General features: G+C 39.2%; 1 protein-coding gene across 1 annotated transcript in view; it reads left to right on the forward strand.

Moving 5' to 3' along the window:
- DKK2 (dickkopf WNT signaling pathway inhibitor 2) overlaps window positions 1–15745 on the forward strand; it is a 99908-nt gene extending 84163 nt beyond the window's left edge. Inside the window, exons 2-4 of the mRNA XM_006218623.4 lie at window positions 6633–6783; window positions 7935–8090; window positions 15357–15745. Of these exons, the coding sequence (XP_006218685.1) occupies window positions 6633–6783; window positions 7935–8090; window positions 15357–15607 (558 nt within the window). The 3' untranslated portion in view covers window positions 15608–15745. The remainder of the gene's footprint in view (window positions 1–6632; window positions 6784–7934; window positions 8091–15356) is intronic.
- Window positions 15746–17600: the final 1855 nt, after the last annotated feature.

The following is a 17600-nucleotide window of genomic DNA, read 5'->3' on the forward strand; positions in this document are numbered from 1 at the left end:
GAAGATATATGTTTTTTCAAAATTACCTTAGGGATAACATAGGCAAGACATTTGTAGATCACTGAACTATCTGTGACTGTATGGATCATAGTTGGTGTTCAATTAATAAATGCTGAACAAATAATTATTGAATACTGAATGAATACTCAAGCAGCTGCCTTAAGAATCTATGGCACACATCCAGAACATCATGAGATATCTGAAGATTTCCCCAGAAATTTAATATAGCTCAATCCTCCTGGCCTCAGGTTCAGGAATCCTCAAAGATGCATCTAGTAAACCCCTATCCCCTAGAGGTAATTGTGGACAAAGGAAAAGATCAAATTGCACAGGCTTTGGCGTGAAGCGTACATCTGCACATTAGCCAGATTGAGTTAATAGTTCCCTGCGTCTCCTGCAGTTGGAATTTTAGGGTTTGATTTTGAAATGACCACCTCAAAGGGTAGTATATTTTGCCTGCTCACTGAAAAAGAGATCTATCATATGAAATGTCAGGACGAGGGAAATTAATCTTTTCTTGAAGGATCTAGAGGAAGCCAGTCTGATCTGGTTTCCCAAATGTAACTGCCAATACTTCGCTGTGCACTCTTGGAGACCCCAGACATGTTCCAGTCCCCTGCCCTGTGCCGCTACCTCCCTCTATCCACTGGCCTCAAATGTTTTGTATTCCCACAGCTGGGTTGTCCCCTGTAGGCTTTCTTCTGCCTGCCCAACTGATGATGTTTTTCTGGCTCCAGAAAACTTCCGAGATTGTTACAAACAGTGCTTGTGGGGACAAAGGATTGTCCCAATTAAAACAACAACAAAACTAGGACGGTCTTGCAAGAATCCGGATGGGTGGCTAGCCCACATGAACACTCTGTGATGTTTCTTCTTTTTCTCCCCTCATCATTAACAGGAACAATGTCATTGTTTTGAAAACTGGGGAGTTAATCTAAGGTTTTAATTGTGGCCAAAGGTCTACTAAACTGTCAGCGCTACTGAGATACCTGAAACAGTTTTCTCATTTAGTTATCACTTCATCGGTGAACTGGAGGTTCCTTAAGGGATGAGCAGTAATTGAAAAATAAGAATAAATACAACCCTACATCTAAGTCTTGATTTAACAAGACTTTTCTCCCTGCAGTTTTTAGACTAATCGGAAAAAAGTTTCAATTGATTCAGATAAGATGCAGTAACATTTTGTTCATTAGAATATTATTTGTTACTTGCATGATGAGATTTTGCTTATAACTGATTACACTGAGTTGAAGTGGACATAAAACTGTTGTCAAAAAGATGGAACGAGAAAATGTTGTTTACAGTCTTGTCAGTGTTTTCTGCCAGTTTTCTGTTTTTTTCCAACAGCTGCAGCAGGACATGCTGTTGGTATTTAGACGCTTCTAGAAAGAGAAGTGGCCAAGTTTATTTTTCTGATCTCCAAATTCAGCACGTAGGTCACCATTCAAACACCTCCTGTGTGTGTGCATTAAACCATCATCATTAAATGCTCTGAGTCGTGACATCTCACAGGGAAGCCTGAAAGCCAGGGCAGAGCTCTGAAATCCCCAAGTTTTCTGTGGCTGAGCACATACAACTCACTTGCAGAAGTTACTTAACCTGTCTTTACTACACTGCTATAATTTTAAATAATGATTCCAGAATTGCATATAGTAAATGGGCTTAAAAAAAAAACCAAAACCTTTTATACTAAAAAAAGAAATGCTTTTTTCTGATAGACATTATTTTCAAGCTGTCTCCAATGTGTTCACTCTTTTTTTAGCCCATGGCATGGTGGTAATGCTAAGTAGCACTGCTATTTATGGGAACCACTGTATTTTTAGCCTAGAAAGGGAGCTGGGCAAAACTTCTTTGCTTTTTTTGGCCTGATCACGGACTACTCTCATACTTTCTTAATTTATGACCCATCATGTACTATTATTAGGTGTCTCAAATGAATTCATCTCCTAAGTGTGACTGAGGCTAAGTCATGAATGATTCTTCATGAAGGCGAGTGTTCCTGGATGCTCAGGCAACTGAATTTCTCATGCAGTTCTGGAACGTTTTAGTACAGGACAGGTGTATAGAAGGTCTCTCCCTAATTCTTTCACTTGACTTTCAGTCTTCCACACAGCCTGTCACTGTTCCTCATACTGTTCACCTAAAATCAAGTAAATGAAGGGCCATAAAAATATAGTTAATAATTTTCATAGCAGGTTTATAAAGTCAGTCTTCTTATCCATTTATAAAATAAGTACCAGGGAAGCATATTATTACTTTTGTTAAGTAGAAACTTAGACTAAGGTACTCAAATATACTTTTTGTTTGTCACAAAATCATCGTCAAATGGGACTAGGAACAGCCTTTGGAGGCCAAAAGCCTCTGGGAAAGTTTCTGAATGGCACTTTTATTAATGTGTGTAATTTCCCTCCAGCGGTCTGTTAATTGCCACAAGTCATCACTCCTTCAAGATCCTCTATAACTACTTTAACGATGTGCTTTTCTTTGTCTGTCTCTGCCTCCCTCCCTCCCTCGCCTACTGTGATACCACTTCCAGACAAGTTAATGTAGGGTTAATGTAGGAAAACCCAGTAGCAAGCTGCAGAGCCCTCATACTTGAGTTTAAAGCTCCTTACTGAAAAATAATGCATTAGGCTGAAAACACGAGAATTGCTATTAATGGATCAGATCCATATTTTCTCAAGTTCTATGTGTTTTTCTTGCTAATGATTGCACACAGGGAAACTTTATGGCTGACTAGATCCATCCTGAGGGACACTGATTTCAGAAGACAAGGTGTGCCCCCAAATATCGCTGGCTTTCCCTAAAACCTGTTTCAGTCAACCTGTCTCATCCATTCTTGATTTTATTCATTTATAAAGGCTGTTTATTGGAGCCAGAGTTCCATAACCATACTAGAAGCTGTGTCATATAACCCTGTATTTTAATTATTGAGGTTTATTTTTTGTCAAAATTTATCTTAATATGTTTGGGATTCATTCCATTCCAAGTACAAGTTCACATTAACAGTAACCTTCCATTAAAAAAAAATTCCTGCACACTTTTTCTGCCTTTATCACTTCTATTTCAATCCAGTTAGAAGATACACTAAGACACAGTAAAACTACGTATCTTCTAATATTTTTTCTCTCTTCCCTCTGAAAAAACTGTGAGAATTTTACTGTGGTCCCATTCAAATAAAGAACTACTGTGCATACTACTGTGGTCCCATTCAAATAAAGAACTACTGTGCATACTACTGTGCATACTAATAGCATCAAATATCTTCCATCTCATGTATTTTCAATTTCAATATTTTCCATTTCCCATCAACTGAGAATGAAAAGATGAGGATGAGCCTTCCACAGTTTTCTGCATAAATGAACTGCTACTTTAGCAAACAACTTGCTTTTTACCATACAGATGATTTTTTTTAGGAATGGAATCAAGTTGTTATTCTATGAACTCTGAATTCCTTGAAGATTTGATGTGTGAGATGGCACATGTTTACTTCCGTTGAAAGAACATCCTATTTTTGAGGAAGGGAGAATAAAACTTGTGAGACATCAAATGTTTCTTGCAAAACAATTTGGTGAAATGAATGTAAATGAAGCAGAAACACATGAATTGTATTTCAATTAAGATGACTGGGTTTAAATAGGAAGGGAGTAAAGTGCTCCAGGGAAAGAGTGTAGCAAGTCAGGAAGTGACATTTTGTTTTGTTTTCATCAGTCTTGGACTCTTAAAAAATGGCTTGATACTCTGAAATCACCTTCATTCAGATTCTCTCTGAAGCATAATGATGGTGTCAGAATGGGACAGTTACATCCTAATTTGTTTTATAGCTTTATCTGGCTCCAACTGTAATGTGGGCATTAAACATCGCTACCGTGGAATTCTTCAAAAGCACTTTCAATTTAAAGTTAGAGGTGTTCCTATTTTCTGTTTTCTTTGGAGGGTAAACAGCAAATTGTAATGATACTAAAAGTGTATTTTTCTTTCATGCAACATGAAAAGTTTTCAGAGTCACACGTCAACTTCACATTTTTTTCATCTTTCTAACCAAAGATGATCAGATCTAAAAGGAAAACGTGGGGACTGAATATGTACAGGGCACAGGGAGAAAAGGTGATGGAAGAATCAGAGTGAAAAAGTGTTGCTGGTGATGAGGTTCTTGTCTCGTCGCAGAAAGGATTCAGAGACAAGATGCAGAGTGAAGAAATTAAAGTATGAATTTATTAGGAGATAGTACACACTCAAGGGGAGAGCGGGCAGGCTCAGGTGAGCGGCTGCCCTGAGTTTCTTTGGCAGGTTAGCTACATAGGGTGTAAAAATGAATGGGCGGAATATTCACTGGGGAGGGAAGGGTTTGGTGTTGTATTCACTGATTTTCCGCCCCAACTCCACCTTCCCGAAGGGAGGAGGGATTTTTGTCCTTATTTAGTTTGGATCAGAAGTGTCATGATGGGTACTTCTAATCTGCAAGGCTAATTTTATTGAAATGAGGGCATAACGAGCAAAAGGTTATATTCGGACACTGGAGATTTCTGCCTTTTCCCATCTTTCTTCATTGGCGTCCGGGGCACTTGTCACCCCAGAATGTGTGACCACTTATCACCCCTGCTTTTCTTTCTCTTCCAGGGACCCCTGTTGTTTATATGATGTATGGTTTCCTGCACTTGGCCTGTGTCCCTCCTTTTTGCCCAGTGCATCCCCTTTTCTCTGCTCATAGCTAGCTAGCTACCTGCTTTAACAAGGCAGTGTTGGGGGAGGAATAGGAATGGATGCAAAGTGAGGCCATCAAACCCCATTTCATAAGCTAGGCACTCAAACCACACTAACTGGAGAGTCACAAAAATTTTCTCCGTAGTTTTATAATCATATCATTTATGCTTGCTTAAAAATAACTACATAGCTGCTGCTTCTTTTTTAATAAAAAAAAACGCATTACTCTGGAAATAAAAAAAAAAACTACCAAAAAAAGAAAAAAGACTGGCAAATAAGTCTCCCTGTAAACCTGCCTCAAAATATAAGTTTGATGTGTGTGATGTGACATTTCAGTTTCTCAATTCTCAGTCTGAAAACAGGACATTTTAAGTATTCCAACAATAACTTCTGTTGTTGGTAGATGTGACTGGAGTCCAGGTTCTTGTCCCATCCCAGAAAGAATTCAGAGGCAAGAAGTGGAGGTTAAGAAAGTAAAGTGAAAATTTATTTAAGGATGGATAGTACACTCTCAAGGGGACCGCAGAGCGGGCAGGCTCAGGTTAGCAGCTGCCCCAAGTTTCTTTGGTAAGTTGGTTACATAGGGTGTAAAAATTAATGGGCATAATATTTATTAGGGAGAGAAGAGTCTGGGGTCGTATTCCCTGATTTTCATCCCAACTCCACCTTCCTGAAGGGAGAAGGGATTATCGTCCTTATTTAGTCTGGATCGGAAGTGTCATGGAGTCCGTGCAGGATGGGGTACTTTTAATCTGCAAGGCGGATTTTATTGAAATGAGGCTATAGTGAGCAAAAGGTTACATTCAGACACTGGAGATTCCTGCCTTTTCCCACCTTTCTTTGTTGGCCTCCAGGCCACTTAGCACCCTGAAAGGTGTGACCTCTTATCAGCCCAGAGGCTCCTGCTTTTCTTTCTCTGCCAGGGACCCCTGGTGCTTACATGATGTCTAGTTTCCTGCATTTGGCCTGTGTCCCTCCTTTCTGCCCAATTCCTGCCATTTAGCCTGCATTCCCCTTTCTCCGCTCATATCTAGCTATCTGCCTGCTCTAACATTCCCAAGAGACAAGGAGTATATAATTGGAGTGTATGTGTATATATACATATTTTTTTGAAATAATGACTCCTTAAGTAGCCTTCTGAACATACAACTTGGTAGAGGAACGCAGCAGCAGCAGCAATCCCTTTGTATGAATTAAAGGTGCAGTAGCCCGGAGGACTGTTTTTGTATGTAAGGAGCCTGCCCTTTGGTTTCCTGAGAACATGATGTAACTGGGGTTCTGCTTCTCTGACCACTGAGAACTCCACTGCTGTTCATCACTGAGTCTGGAAGGAGGACCCTGCTCCTTGATTGCTTTGTGCCAAATAGTTCATTGCCTCACACTGCTCTGGAAGTGTTTCTCCTCTGTTCCTCGCAGGCAGGAACTGTGATGAGTCACTCTTAGAAGATCTGTTCCGTAACTGGGCAGGAGATGTGTTTTAGCTTCGAGCACAGCCCTTTGTTGTTTTATTTAACCTTCTCATCCAGTTGTAGTGGATGAAAAATGGGGTGGCTAGGCTGTTTCATTTATACCTTAAGTCAGTGGCAATATAACACTGACAACTGTTTCTGAGGCCCAAGAGTCACTCTTTAGGCCTCTGCTAATGAACATAAGGTCTAAATCCTAACCCAAAAGTGGTGTCAGTGAAAATATATGAATAGTGTCACCTTCATCTTTGTCACCATCAATAATCAGGATTTATAAGGTCCTCAGTTAAGTGTCACTCTGTAGACACTCTGCTGAGAACATCATTACAATGGTATATTAAAATCCTTTGAGGAGGGACACCTTGTGATTTACTTCCCATCGTGATTTGCTGCAGTAACTTTCCATGTTCCAAGATCTGATCTCCGTTGCTTTTTTGATGGTGTTGTTCCCCTTCATGACAGGCCTACCCTTGCAGCAGTGATAAGGAATGTGAAGTTGGGAGATACTGCCACAGTCCCCACCAAGGATCGTCGGCCTGCATGGTGTGTCGAAGGAAAAAGAAGCGCTGTCACAGAGACGGCATGTGTTGTCCTGGGACCCGCTGCAATAATGGTAAAGGGCTCAGTTTCCTTTCACAGAGGCGGTCTGGCTACCGAGTTAGGCTCCCTTCTCTTTAGTCAGATTCCTAAAGTGTAAGGAACCTTTCAAAGCTGGCAGGAATGGGATCATGCTTTGGGATATGTGGAAGATTACCTGGATCACCTCCCAAATCTTAGCTTTCCTGGACTCTGATCATCTTCTATAATTTATAATCTATGCTGATCTAGGATTTGCCATGTTAAAATGTTGCATGTAAATAGCCAGATGTTTTATTCCACTAAACACATAAGCGAATATGTGCAAAGGAACCAAAGGAAAGGAACCTGCTGTGATTTAGCAGTGCAGTTGTGAGTCTGTTTTCCATTTTCGTACCAATTTCATACCTTGATTCTTATACTCGAGGTATCTTCTCTGGAAGGCCCCACCCCGTGGCACACACAAATGCTGATGGAGTGACTGGTTCCTCCAAAAGGAGACACAGGAGTCTATTCCCTGGCCTTCCCCAAAGCAGGGCTTCGCCCAATCTCAGTGAGTTCATAGGCAGATAATTCAGCATTAATGAGGAAATGAAGAACCACAGACAGTATATGGCAGGTAAAACCATTAAGTAACTGAAGAAGGAGATCAGGAACATACTTAGTCATATAAAACAACATCATCAGAGTCATATCCCTACACTTGTTCCTGACCCCTGGGCACAGTCCCACAGGGAGTAGCCTGGACAAGAGGTGAAGGGAAGACGACCTCTTACCATTAGAGATGTTTACAGTGTGGACGAGGACTGTACTGCTGATTGAAAAAGGAAACTTAACACAGATGTCTGATCAGACTTAAAGTACTAATAGCTAGTAATCATTTAATACCTTACTATGGCACTATTCTAAACACTTCACACGTATTCACAATAACTTAGTGAAGTAAATTCTGTTTTAATTCCTATGTTTGCCAAAGGGCACTGGCTCTTGAGAGAGGCAAGATTCAAATCAAGGAAGCCTGACTCTGGACCAAACTGAGTAATACTCAGTCTTGATAAATACATGAATAAATGGATGGGTGAATGAAAAGATGCTGGATAGCTTCATGCCTCATGGCGGGAGAATGCTTGGTTAAAAACCCCACTTTTAGAAATGAGTAAGTCTAACTGATTACTTGACTATCTCCAGGCATCTGTATCCCGGTCACTGAGAGCATCTTAACCCCTCACATCCCAGCTCTGGACGGCACTCGGCACAGAGATCGAAACCACGGTCATTACTCAAACCACGACTTGGGATGGCAGAATCTAGGAAGACCACACACTAAGATGTCACATATAAAAGGTAGGGAGATCCATAGTTCTTTGGTTCTGACTCAGTTATTTTATTTCATTTTTATTGAAGTATAGTCAATTTACGATGTTGTGTCATTTCTGGTGTACAGCATATTTCAGCCATACATGAACATACATATATTCGTTTTCATATTCTTTTTTACCATAGGTTACTACAAGATATTGACTATAGTTCCCTGTGCTATACAGCATAAACTTCTTTATCTATTTTATGTATACTAGCATCTGCAAATCTAGAACTCCCAACGTATCCCTTCCTACCCCCTCCCCCTCTGGTAACCATAAGTTTGTTGTCTATGTCTGTGCTGTTTCTCTTTTGTAAATAAGTTTTTTTTTAAGTTCTACATAAAAATGATATCATATAGTATTTTTCTCTTTCTGGCTTACTTCACTTAGAATGATGATCTCTAGGTCCATCCATTTTGCTGCAAATGGTACGATTTTATTCTTTTTTATGGCCAAGTAGTATTCCATTGTATAAATATACCACATCTTCTTTATCCAGTCATCTGTTGATGGACATTTCATTTGTTTCCATGTCTTGGCTATTGTAAATAGTGCTGCTATGAACACTAGGGTGCAGGTGTCTTTTTGAATTAAGGTTCCCTCTGGATATATGCCTAGGAGTGGGATTGCTGGATCACATGGTAAGTCTATTTTTAGTTTTTTCAGAAATCTCCATACTGTTTTCCGTAATGGCTGCACCAACTTACATTCCCACCAGCAGTGTAGGAGGTCTCCCTTTTCTCCACACACTCTTCAGCATTTATCATTCATGGACTTTTGAATGATGGCCATTCTGACTAGTGTGATGGGATATCTCACTGTAGTTTTGATTTGCATTTCTTTGATAATTAGTGATATTGAGTATTTTTTCATGTGCCTATTGGCCATTTATATGTCTTCACTGGAGAACTGTTTGTTTTTTCTTATTCAGTTGTATGAGCTGTATATATTGGATATTCTGGAAATTAAGTCCTGTTCAGTTTCATCTTTTGCAAGTATTTTCTCCCATTCCATAGACTTTTTGTTTTGCTTATGGCTTCTTTTGCTGTGCAAAAGCTTGTAACTTTAATTAGGTCCCATTTGTTTATTCTTTTATTTCTATTGCCTGGGTAGGCTGCCCTAGGAGAACATTGCTGAGATTTATGTCAGATAATGTTTTGCCTATGTTTTCTTCTAAGAGGTTTATAGTTTGTCTTATAAGTCTTTAAGCCATTTTGAGTTTATTTTTTGTGTATGGTGTGAGGGAGTGTTCTAATTTCATTGATTGACATGCGTCTGTCCAGTTTTCCCAACATCATTTAGTGAAGAGACTGTCTTTACTTTATTGTATATTCTTGCCTCCTTTGTCAAAGATTAATTGAAAGTTTGTGGGTTTATTTCTGGGCAAGAAAGTACTTTAATGGTACTATTTTGACTGAATTTATTAATTCTTAATTTTGAGGATGCTATTTCTTAGAGCTCTTAAATTGTTAGAAAATATATTTTACAAGAATTGCAGTACCCTGATCAACCATGTCATTTCCTAAATGCCATTTTATGTGATACTTAGAATCAATCTTTTGTACAAGTATTTCCATCCCATATCCAAGAATGAAGTGTTCCAAAGAATAAATGGGAAAATGTTTCCTACTGCATGATTAAATCAGTAAGATTTAGTCTTTTTCTCACCTTTGCAGATTGAGAAATTTTATTTCACTAAACAACCAGATAATATACTATTCATTGAACAATTTACCAAAAAATTAAATTCTAGTTGCATTATATATGGCCATAAAATCTTCCTTTTGTCCAAATATTTGGGAAGCCTAATCATAGTAAAAATCAAAAGTACGAAATTATTGAACCTAATTACTAATAGTAAAATTTTGAAAGTATGAAATACCTGTTTTTTAAGGAGGCTTTTTTAAAGTGTATTCTTTGGAGCAGTATTCTTTCAAGACATTCTGTGAATAAAAGAGCCCCTATGGTCAAGAGTTACATAATAATGCATCTCCCCATTTTTGGAACTTTATAATAAACACTGATACATTGAAGGCTCTGAGAAGTTCAACAATGAGGAAAACTGGTTACCTTTTTTAAACACTGTATTTCCTGGTTTACTTGATCACAAAAACCACTTCCCTACATTTTCACCTTCTGCAGGGCTAGTCTCCTGTGGAATATCTGATGTATTGGTCCAACCTGGAATACCAGTGGGCACATGGATAGTGCTAAAGAGATTGATGATTCCTCTTCAATTAGCCTTTGTCTACACTTGCTAAAGGTCTAAGTCCTTTACTCACATCTCCTATTTCTATTTCACCAAATTTACATGTATTTGTTGGTGTATAAGTAGCCTTTTTTCTTCTTCTTCACAAGTATCCTTTATTCTGACAGATATCCATGTCACAGTACAGTTTCACATTTACTAATTGTTTTATCTATTTGTATCTTTTTTCCAGTGCTTTTTCTGTGTCTTTTCACCCAGCTGTAGTAAATAATTTAAAAAAGTAAGTTAGTAAAGCTGACACTAAATTAAAAAAATATATAAATTCTTTCAATACCTAAAATCTTTTTTTTTTAAACTGAAGTACTGATTTACAATGTTGTGTTAGCTTCAGGTGTATGGCAAAGTGATTCAGTTATACAGAATATATAATTTTTCAGATTCTTTTCTATTATAGGTTATTACAAGATATTGAATACAGTATTTTATGCCACACAGTAGGTTCTTGTTTATTTTATATGTAACAGTGTGTATCTGATAATCTCAAACTCCTAATTTATCCTTCCCGCTTCTTTATCCTTGGGTAACCATAAGTTTGTCTTCTGTCTCTGAGTCTCTGTTTTGTAAAGTTCGTTTGTATCATTTTTTTGTAGACTCTACATGGAAGTGGTATCATATGATATTTGTCTTTCTCTTCTGACTTAATATAATAATCTCTAGGTCCATCCATGTTGCTGCAGATGGCACTATTTCATTCTTTTTTATGGCTGAGCAGTATTGCATTGTATTCATATATATGACATCTTCTTTATCCAGTTATCCATTGATGGACGTTTAGGTTGCTTCCATGTCTTGGCTATTGTAAGTAGTGCTGCTCTGAACATTAGGGTGCATATAGCTTTTTGAATTGGTTTTCTCCAGAGAGATGCCTAGGAGTGCTATTGCTGGATCATATGGTAAGTCTGTTTTCAGTCTTTCAAGGAATCTCCATACTGTTTTCCATAATGGCTGTACCAAACTACATTCCCACCAGCAGTGTAGGAGGTTTCCCTTTTCTCCATATCCTCTCCAGCATTTATTATTTGTAGTCTTTTTCATGATGGCCATTCTGACTGGTGTGAGGTGATACCTTAGTGTAGTTTTGATCTGCATTTCTCTAATAATTAGCACTGTTTAATTATATGAGTAATTTTCTGATGGCAGCTAGGAGAAATCTTATGTTGATGGCTAGTGAACTATGTCCACATCGCACAGTGGAACTGTTGACATCTGGGAAGACAGAGAACCCTTTAGACCAGGGCTGGATCACTAGGGCCCATGAGCCAAGTCTGTCCTGCTGCCCTTTTTTGTAATGTTTTATTGTGACACACACTTGCCTAAGTGAATGGGCATTAGCTGTGGCTGCTTTTACAATACAGTAGCAGAACGAGGAGCTGTGACACAGATTACATGGCCTAAACAGCCAAAATAGCCAGAAATATTTCAATCTAGAGGTAACAGAGAAGCTTGCTGACTACTCCTTTATCCAGATTACACATCAACCTGACTATGATGTGCTCTTTGCTGACTTGATCCTTTTTACAAAATTAAATACTTAGATTTGTGCTCCTATATGATTTTTATGATAGGTTTTTGGTTGACCCTGGGGTATGCCCTTGCTCTGTTCTGCATCACAGCTCTTTATAGACTTCATTTCTCAGGCTCCCTGTCAGATGGCTCCTGGCCACGTAGGTTTGGCTGTGGTGGGAGACTGAGAAGCAGAGGAAAGAAAAAGCTAGCATATGCTCTCTGCTTCAGGGAGTGTTTCTGGCAGAGCTGTACCTCCCTGGGGCTTCAGCTCCTGCCAGGTGGGCCTGTTGGGATTCCAGCCCCAGCCCCACTGCCTGCCCCCACCATTCTGACATCACCTGCTCCTTTGGATCCCCCGGCCTAAATGTGGCAGTGGTTTCCTGCTGTGTTGCTTTACCATATTCTGGTACGTCTTAGCCCTGTGACTCTCTGCCTGTGTGACAGGTCTCTGCATTAGTATCTTCTCTTTTGAATACCCAAGAGTTTCCATTTTCCTGGCTAGACTCTGATACATGGTCTTAGGCATCACTGGGGATTTCAGCCTTCTCTTTGAATCAGAGTTTGTTGATACCTTCCAAGAAGGTATCAAATTAATTAAGTAATGTTTTTTTAAACTGTTAGTATCAACTTTACTTGATTTTCCAATTAATTAATTTTGCAAATTTTTTAAATTTACATATATGTACTATTCATTGTTTCTAAGAACCTTTAGAGCTTTAACTTTTTAAAGTTACCTAGTTATCAAAGGAATAAAGCCAATCACAAAACAGTAATTAATTTAAAAAGATACATACACCCTGCTATTAATAGCAACATTATTTATAATTGCCAAGGTATGGAAGCATCATAAGTGCACATCAATAGATGAATGGATAAAGGAGATGCAGCATATATATGTAATGGAATGCACTCACCCATAAGAAAGAAGGATGTTTTGCCATTGTCAGCCCTTCATTCACTTTTTTTCCCACTTCAAAAACCAGAATTTTATAACTGGCATAAACATTTCCATTGCATTAAAAAGAGCAAAATACCTAAACATAAACTTAACCAAAGAGGTTACCTATACTCTGAAAACTGTAAAACACTGATGAAGGAAATTGAAGAGGATACAAAGAAATGGAAAGATATCTTGTGCTCTTGCACTGGAAGAATCAACAGTATCAAAACGGCTGTACTACCCAAAGCCATGTACAGATCCAGTGCAACGCCTGTCAAAGTACTCACGACATTCTTCACAGAACTAGAACAATTCCCAAATTTATATGGAACCATAAAAGACCCCAAACTGCCAAAGCAATCTTTTGTAGGTTTTTTTTTTCTTTTCTATTTTCTTATGGTTTGACGACTAGAGAAGTTCTTTTAATATTTGTTGTAAAGCAGGTTTGGTGGTGCTGAATTCTTTTAGCAGCTGAGTGAGAGCCTTGCTGGGTAGGGTATTCTTGGTGGTAGGTTTTTCCCTTTTCATCCCTTTAACTGTATCTTGCCACTCCCTTCTGGCCTGTAGAGTCTCTGCTGAAAAACCGGCTGATAACCTTACAGGAGTTCCCTTGTATGTTATTTGTTACTTTCCTCTTGCTAATTTTAATATTTTCTCCTTATTCTTAATTTTTGTCAATTTGATTACTATGTGTCTTGATGTGTTCCTCTTTGGGTTGATCCTGTGTGGAACTCTGTGCTTCCTGGACTTGGGTGACTGTTTCCATTCCCAAGTTGGGAAAGTTTTCAGTTATCTCTTCAAAAATTTTCTCAGGTCCTTTCTCTCTCTCTCCTCTTTCTGGGACCTCTGTGATGCGAGTATTAGTGTGCTTCATGTTGTCCCAGAGTTCTCTTAAACCATCCTCATTTCTTTTCATCCTTTTTTCTGTTCTGCAGTAGTGATTTCCACTAGTCTGTCTTCTAGCTCATTGATACATCCTTCTGCTTCACTTAGTCTATTCATGGTTCCTTCTAGTGTGCTATTCATTTCAGTGATTTTATTCTTCAACTCTGTTTGGGTAGTCTTTATATTTTCCAACTCTTTGCTAAAAACTTCACTCTGTGCATCTATACTCCTCTTGAATTCTCTGAACATCTTTGCCATCATTACTTTAAACTCTTTCTCAGATAAATTGCCTATCTCCTTATCACTTATTTCTTCTTCTGGAATTTCATCTTGTGCCTTGGCCTGGGAGATAGATAAACAATATGAGGCAGCAGAGGACTTTCTATTTATATTTTTCGGCAGGTTCCTTACGTTTCCCAGCCTTGGAGAGGTGACCCTCTCTGGGAGACATCCTGTGTGTCCCAGCAGTACACTTCTCTTGTCAGCCAAGGGCTAGGATCCAGCTGGTCCCAGTGTAGAGTCTGGCCTTTTTGTGGATTCCTTCCACAGGCTTTGGGATTGCTGTTTTCTTATTTCTGGTATCTGCCCCCTGGAGAGTGAGGCTGGACTAGAGGCTTATGCAGGTTTCCTGGCAGGAGGAGCCAGTGCCTGCCCACTGCTGGGTGAAGCTTGGTCCTGGCCCTCTGGTGGGTGGGGCTGTGTTCCCACCCTGGATGTTATTGGGCCTGAGGCTTCCCTACTGGCTGTTGGGTGGGCCTAGGTCTCGGTGCAAATGATCCAATTAAGATGTCAGCCTCCAGGAAAGCTCATGTAGATGAACATTCCTGGAATGTCTGCCACCAGCCTTTATGTCCCCTGGGTGAGCTGCAGCTATCCCCTACGTTCCCAAGAGACCCTCCAAAACCAGCAGGCAGGCCTGGCCCAGGTTCCTATGAAATCACTGTCTCTGCATTTGGACCTGGTGCACTCGAGATTCTAGGTACGCTTCCCGAGAGTGAAATCTGTTTCCCCCAGTCCCGTGGGGCTCCTGGAGTTAAGCCCGCTGGCCTTCAAAACCAGATGTGCTGGGGTCTCCTCCTTCTAATGCCAGAACCCTGGGCTGGGGAGCCTGACGTGGGCCTTCAGACTGACTTACTCTTCAGCTTGTGGGTCACCAACCTGGGGCAGGGTAGGGTATGGGGCCTAATTATATCACGAGCACGCCCCTCCTACCGTCCTGCTGTGGTTCCCTGTTTGTTTACAGTTGAAGACGATCTTCTTTGCTAGGTTCCACTTTTTCAATGGTTGTCTCCAGTCAGTTGTGGTCCTACCACTCCGCCATCTTGTCTGGAAATCCCAAATTAGTTTAAAAGCAATTCTTTTTACTTATTTTTCACTCACCTAGTAAAAACAAACAAAATAATCAGAGAAGTATCTAAAAGCACACCATGGCAAAGTAAAGAGAAATGAAGCACACTCCTAGCTATTCAGACAGCCAATAATGGACATAGACAATAATGGATTTAAGTGATTAGAGGTAGACCCAATCGATATGAATCTAAGACAACATGGAAGATGGTATAAGTAAAAATATTTTATGTGCTTCTGATTGCAAATTAGAATTTTTTCTAAAGTGTCACAGTACTATCTTTTGGTCATTATCTCTGTAGGGCATGAAGGAGACCCCTGCCTGCGATCCTCAGACTGCACTGAAGGGTTTTGCTGTGCTCGTCACTTCTGGACCAAAATCTGCAAACCAGTGCTTCATCAGGGAGAAGTCTGTACCAAGCAACGCAAGAAGGGCTCTCATGGGCTGGAAATTTTCCAGCGGTGTGACTGCGCAAAAGGCCTGTCTTGTAAAGTATGGAAAGATGCCACCTACTCTTCCAAAGCCAGACTCCACGTGTGTCAGAAGATATGAGCACCTCTGAGGAAAAGCAGCATAGCAGACTGTGAATCAGTGTATTTAATGCATTACAGCATGGTGGAAAATAGGATTTGGATTTCAGAAACAGGGCTAAAATGAGGAATGTGATAAGAATACAGATAATGGAGCAGATTAGAAAGTGTGTTTCCATCATGCAGCTTGTTTATGTAAATAATGTACACATTTGTGAAAATGCTATTACTGGGGGGAAAAAAGGCACAGAGTGAAATTACTGACAAATACCATGTAACCTTCCAAGAGTTTAGGTTGTTCCCGAAGGATCAGTTTCCTTCAGATTGGTGATTGCCTATAAAAATAACCTAAAAAAATTTCTATTTAAAGGTATTTAACAAAATATTCCCTGGCATACAAACAATAGACTCTAAAACATGTTAAATAGGAAGTGAAAGGCTGGAGCAGAGTTAATTTGCAACACTACTCCTACTGCTCAAAGACCTTGGTAGACGAGAAAAAAAGCAGTCAATACCCCCAAATTAAAAATCACAGGTCTTCTGTCACGGCCTTCAGAAAAAAAAGACTTGTTTTTCCTCACACTGCTTACATTTTTCCAAAATTTAATTTCACTTATAATTAATAAGAACGAGTCTTATCAATCAGACCAAAAGAGTTCATTCAGATTCTAAAGTGTTTAAACTGCATCTCTGTTGGTTATGTGCTTCCTGATTTTATTTTCCAAATTATACCCATTAATTGTGAACAGCACAAGATGTCCACGATACGTGGTAAATAAAGCCACCAGATCATATTTTTTTTAAGCTTTGGTATGTCCTATGCTTGCTAGAATTGGACCTTTATTCTATTCTTTACGTGCTCTGCAGTATAGGAGGGTAAAGCTGATACAAGAGACTTGAGCTACATCTGCCCTGCAGGGAAATGGAGAAAACTCAAGTGTTGAGGTTTTGGCAACGCACAGATCAAATGTCTGAAGGACAAACTGACTTTTCATATCTGAAGCCCGAGGCCACATGACCTAAATGGAAGTTCTTCCATGGGATCTGCTTTCACTGTATTTGCTACGCAGGTGAGTTCAGCCTGAGGTCACTACTTGACCTCAAAATATTTATTTTATATTTTTGAGGTCCTAAAATCTCAACATGAGGAGGTCTCATGAGATGGACTCCAAGGCAGAAGGGATAAAGGCTTCATTGCCCTCGGTAAGCGTCTAACTGACAGATGACACCACCTGATTCTTCTGCACTGACCTCTCTCTGTAAGAGCTGTTTTTTGCCAAAGATACAGTTTGTTTTTTGCAGTCATTGAGATTAAAAAACATAGACAGAATAACCTAGAAAACCTACATCTTGCTAATCTATAGAAACCACAGGTTCTAAATTTGAATCCATTTTATTACTTTTTTTACTTTTACTCAGTCCTAAATATTATGTCTACAGCATAATGCAAAAAACGTTATCTTATAGTTGTTACTTTTGACCTTTTCTTTTATAGACTGCAAGTCACTCCTTAATTTCTTTTACTTAAATCCCATTTGCAGTCTCAAATTCAAGTTCTCCCAGTAGAAACTGAACCTGAGCCTGCACGTCTATTAAGAATTCCAGCTTCCCACACACATTTACTAGTATGATTAAGATTTACATTTTCCCCACATGTCTGCTAAAACAAAAATTATTAGACAATCTATCCAAGAACTGAAGTCTGTACAGATTTCTATGAGCTTGGCAACATGAAAATGGAACATTTCAGTCAAACATTTCCTATGTAGCAATTACATTTACAGTCTGGTTTCTGCATTATTTCCCTTACGTACATCCCTTCAAAAATTATTATTTGAAGTAATTTATTTACAGGAAATGTTAATGAGATGTATTTTCTTATAGAGATATTTCTTACAGAAAGCTTTGTAGCAGAATATATTTGCAGCTATTGACTTTGTAATTTAGGGGAGATGTATAATAAGATAAAATATATTAAATTTTTCTCCTCCAAAAATGGAATTCAAGTTTCCTTG

Source organism: Vicugna pacos, chromosome 2, assembly GCF_048564905.1.
Source record: "Vicugna pacos chromosome 2, VicPac4, whole genome shotgun sequence".
Classification (NCBI taxonomy): Eukaryota; Metazoa; Chordata; class Mammalia; order Artiodactyla; family Camelidae; genus Vicugna; species Vicugna pacos.